Here is a 5,137-nt window from a genome sequence, read left to right on the forward strand (position 1 = left end):
AATTGTAACGTTATACTTGGTGTGATAAACAAGTAATTTCGGATCTCAGACAAATGTCACGGATTTCTCGCGATACCCGTTTTGGAATGGAATGGAATAAGTTCAACGCGCTGTAGCTAATGTGGAAGTGTCGGATCAGGATTATTCTGTTTGAGGTGATCGCCGCCTCTCGCGTGAATAAAGCATACCTAAGTATATCTCATTTCTTTTCCGGTTATCCCGGTATAATTGGATAATAATATTCCAATTCTATTGCGCTCATTATGCAGACACGTTATAAAAATTATGCGTTTTCATTAAGTTGAAAAAATATATTATATTAACGATCATTGTTTTTTTTTTTTGACGCACAGCAGCAATGTTTCACGCCATAGGGTTTCGCGGGTCCTGAACAACAGTCATAATAATAATAATAATAATAATAATTATTATTTTATTTTCCACGACGACTATCAACAACCCCGAAATAATAATTTATCGCGCCGTTATTGGAAAACAAAATGAATATATTATTATAATGAATATTTTTGTCGACCATATTTTCTACCGGTACTCCACAGATTTGCGCCCCGTCGCGTTTGAATGAAAAAAATTTTAAAAAAAATACTCGTTTATTCCAACGTGGAAGCCTATCGATTTGGAAAATATACCAAAGCGTCAAAAACCATTCGAGTACATTGCGGTGATTTAATGGTGGCGTGAGATAAAAAGAAACAATAAAAATCTCTTCGACGGAATTGAACAACGTTTGAAATGCATTAGTCATGCTCTCGCCCTTTGTAATCTGCGTTCACTCTTTTCATAGGGTTTTAATAAAAATAAAAAACAATCGTTATTTCTCAAACTTTTGCCAAGTCTTAATATTATTTATTCATAATTCTAAAATCCTTTTTGTTTCGGTAAAACCAGTGGTCCGGTTAGTGGATATTTTTGGCGAGATAAAACAAATTAATCCTACAAAGTCGAAAGCCCGATAAGACAAAATCTGGCATGTCATATTGCCAATAATTGTGATAGCTGTACTGATTTGAAAGCAAGTTTAAATTTATCCATTCGGTTTCGTTAACCAAACTCCGCAAACTTGTTAGTGGATTACAAAAATTACACATTTCTTTTTAACCGTCCAATTCAACTCGGTTTTCGATGATTCACTTAGATTTGTACGGTTCGGATGCAATTATTGATAGCATAGCCATAATGCCATTATAAATATATTTTTGTTTTTTAAAATATGTTTTTTATCATTGTAAACTTGTACCGTTCCTATGATAATATTTACAAATTATATTGATATTGTAATCCAGCGACAATAATGAAGATGGTATAAAAATGTATGCGATATTTTTTTTTTAGAATTTAGGGTGTTGCAATACTGTTATATTATGTCTCTTAATATGCTTCATATTTAAAGTCCCCGCCAATCTCTTTCATGTTTTATAGGTCGCTCATTTTATTTACTCCTTACACGACTCCTTTGACCAAATTGGGATCTATAAAATAAAACTACTAACTGGGATCATTTAATTAAATTTAGTTAAAAGATCTAAAAGTGATAAAATCACCTGATACCTGTTGAATGTTGATTCATTCACACAGAGTAATCTGAAAATTTAATAAGCCTTGAGTGTGATTTTCTCTTTTTTTGCAGGTCTTCATTGTTAAAAATAATTTTTTGTATCACGTGACGGTCTCCCTATAGGTCGATCTACCATTAGCTAAATTTTTAGATCTTGAGACTTTAAACTATTTTCAAAAAAGTGAAATAAAAAAAAAAGATTCCATTCCTTTTAGGAAACAAAATGTTTGTCAACGCATATTGTTAGTATTATAATATCATACACAAGTTTGGAAGTAGATGGGATAATTTTTTTTAAATATAGTGCGCCGCAATTTTAAATAAAAGTATTTCTAAATTTCGTGGGTGTTCTTTTCGATTAAATTAGGGTTTTGGGCTAATAAGCTCACCTTTTAGCTTTCTAGGTACGATCATTAGTTTATCATTTATAGAGTTTCTACATAATTAAATCGGTTCAGCGGTGCAGACAAAAAAATAAACAATTACCATAATAAATACCTAGTAATAGCTATTAGCTAATACAATCGAAGCTAACAAAATAAATTACAATTGTTCTTTTTTAAAATATTCGTCCAAACACTTTATAAAAAAAATCTGCACAAACGCAAGTGTGCCTTCTGTGAATGGTTGCTGGCCCATTCAATATTAAATCACTTAGCAATGAGTTTACTTTTTTCTAGTCAAATCGGTCGTGACGGTTACTCGTTTAGAAACCGTCGACCGTCACTCAGTCTATAAATATTCGTCTACGTGAAACGTTTGTATTTGTTATGTGGCGCAAGTGTTTTAAAATGAGACCGATTTTACAATTGTGTAGCCGACTCCTGAGACCTTTGAATTGTTTTGCTCCGTCGAAAACCGGAATTTTCAGCCGGTCGTATGCAAACGAGTGCAAGAATACCAACACCCGGAACGGCGTAGTGTTCGGCGTGTACCAGGAGGGTTGTGAATACAAATATTCTGTAGACGCACAGGCCTTCAACGACAGACTGAGTGGTGCGATAAGTAAGCTGTTGGCCGTGTCGCCGATACCGCCCGGCTCTGCGCAACTATTTAACAACCTGGACAAGGATTACCCAAACTTGGCGGTGGCCAATATTGGGTCACAAAAAGCCGGGTACGACAGCGTCGAGCTTTTGGACCTGGCCAAATCGAATGTCCGGCAGGCTATCGGCCAGGCAGTGTTGCTGTTGGACAACGAAGGCTGTACAAAGATATTCGTCGACGGTCTAGACTGTCCGGACACCGCGGCAGAAGCGGCCTTGCTAGCCTCATGGAAGTTCGAGGCCATGAAGTCTGGTATCAACCAGACGCAACAGGCGACGGTGGAGCCGTACAACAAGGACGACAAGGGTTTGTTTGATCGGGGCGTCGTGTTCGGCAGCGTGCAAAACCTGGCCAGAATGCTCACCGAGATACCGCCCAACGCGCTGACGCCGACTTATTTCGCCGATCAAATTATACGGATGTTGTGTCCTTGCGGTATAACCGTGGACGTGCACGATCGCGACTGGATGGAATCGAAGAACCTCAATGGCATTCTGGAGGCTTCCAAGGGGTCATGCGAGGCGCCCCTGTTCGCCGTCATCGGATACTGCGGCGGCGATAAGAATCAAAAACCGCTGGCATTAGTCGGCCACGCCACGACGTACGATACTGGCGGCGTATGTTTGCGCGGGTGTGACGACATGGCGTACAAGAAGCGGCACGTCGCGTCCGGCGCCACGCTGATCGGGCTGATGAAGGGAATCTCGTGCCTCAGTCTGCCCGTCAACGTGTACGCGTATATACCTTTGTTCGAGAGTGGCACGTCGGGTTCGGGCATCAAGGCCACAGACGTGTACACCGCACTCAACGGTAAGTCAGTCAACGTGGACAACACCAAGTACATCAGCCGGTTGGCCGTCGCGGATACCATAACGTACGCGACGCGCAAAGAGGCCGAGCCGCAGGCGCTCATTAACGTCAGCACACTGTGCGGCGTCACGTCCAGACTGTTCGGCGAACTGGCCACGCCGTTATTCACTAACAACGTGAGCATGTGGAAAGAACTGGAACGGGCCGGTTCCATCACCGGCGACCGCGTTTGGCCGATGCCGTCTTACGAGCGCAAGGTGCAGATGATCACCCGTGACGATATTGCAGACGTGGCCGTGCTGGGCGAGGGCGGCGTTGACCTGGATGACCTGGGCAAGAGCGCGGCATTTGTCGCACAGTTTCTCACCGACCCTAATATAGAGTTTGCACACCTCGACATTGGAGGTGTATGTCGCAACAACGACGTGGTCACGTTTCCATTCCTTCGACCAGAGTTCGCTACCGGCCGTCTAACCCGAACGCTACTGCAGATGATTTACCAGATGGCATGTCCACACATACCGCCGCCACATAAATGATCTTTTATTTTATGTCAAAATGTGAATAGTGACCATCGTTTCGAATAAATTTCTTTTAACAATTAATGGGTTACGTCCTTACCCTTGAGAAGGTGAGTTCAAAAAAATTTCGTTGCTAACCCAAAATAAACACTTGGTAACCACGGTACTCGAAATGTGATGATTGTTGTGGCCAAAAGTTTTTTAATAGTTTTTTAATAATTGGTCTTAATCGATTTATTGGCAAAACATTCACTTGGTTATTTTGAATCAACTTTGCCATTCATTCAAGTTTGTTCGTTGTGAAAACACATAATTTAAAAAATGCAAAATCCCCACCCTCATAAGAATATATCTGTAACAACTGTGAATAAGTGTGTAAGTCGATTTCAGTGATTTTACAGGGGAACGATTTTAAACTTTAACCAGCTGCCATAAATCCCTACTTAACTAATAACTCACATCTTTCTCAAGGTTTTCTTGTTGGTCCAACGAGTTAGATATTTATTCATTGTGTGCTAAACGCCTCGGACTACATCCTAGCGTACTTAGTAAATGTTGACCAAAATTCGACTTACGCACTTATTTAGTTGTTACAAATATATAAGGATACATTTTCGATGTCGGTGTCGATTTTTCCGGTTAGTAAAAACATAATATCGCTAATCTCTTATCTCTCTTATCTTATCATATAAATCGGCTGATTTTTTCGTTATGATAACCGGAGTCTATTGTAAATGGTGTCGATTTTTCAAACTAAAGGTTTTCACATAGGTATTACATATCATATTTTAACAGCTTGCATACGAGTCCACAACACCACGTGATACATTTTTATGTACCTAAGGTGGCTAGTAAACATATCAAGTTTCTGGCTAATATTTTAGTATTTTCATAATATCTGGCCTAAAACAATTTATAGGAATGTGACCTCTTAAATTATTGAATCTATTTTTCAGTTTTAGTTTGAACGTTGTGAATACAACATATATGCCCCCAACCCCATCCCCATTAGAGCCCATAACCCCACTGTGGGTGGCGGCAGGTTGGTTAGGCTTATCAGTTCGGGTAGTACAGACTGCACGCGGGCTATTTTAGTGTTGTGCTGTTGCACAAATAACGAGCAATTAACGACAACTGAGTGAAAATATGAAACCTAAGTAATTTGGTTGTTTTCGTGGGAGTA

The 5,137-nt window shown here is 40.0% G+C and overlaps 1 protein-coding gene across 1 annotated transcript; it reads left to right on the forward strand.

Moving 5' to 3' along the window:
* The first annotated feature begins 2,367 nt into the window (after window positions 1–2,367).
* LOC126844730 (cytosol aminopeptidase-like) lies at window positions 2,368–3,972 on the forward strand. Its single transcript, XM_050583125.1, has one exon. It carries the CDS (start codon window positions 2,368–2,370, stop codon window positions 3,970–3,972), a length of 1,605 nt encoding a protein of 534 aa, XP_050439082.1.
* Window positions 3,973–5,137: the final 1,165 nt, after the last annotated feature.

Source organism: Adelges cooleyi, unplaced genomic scaffold, assembly GCF_023614345.1.
Source record: "Adelges cooleyi isolate 19-005CV unplaced genomic scaffold, UGA_ACOO_1.1 ACOO_flye_CR_arks_rails_tigmint_CR_PRNA_651, whole genome shotgun sequence".
NCBI classification, from domain to species: domain Eukaryota; kingdom Metazoa; phylum Arthropoda; class Insecta; order Hemiptera; family Adelgidae; genus Adelges; species Adelges cooleyi.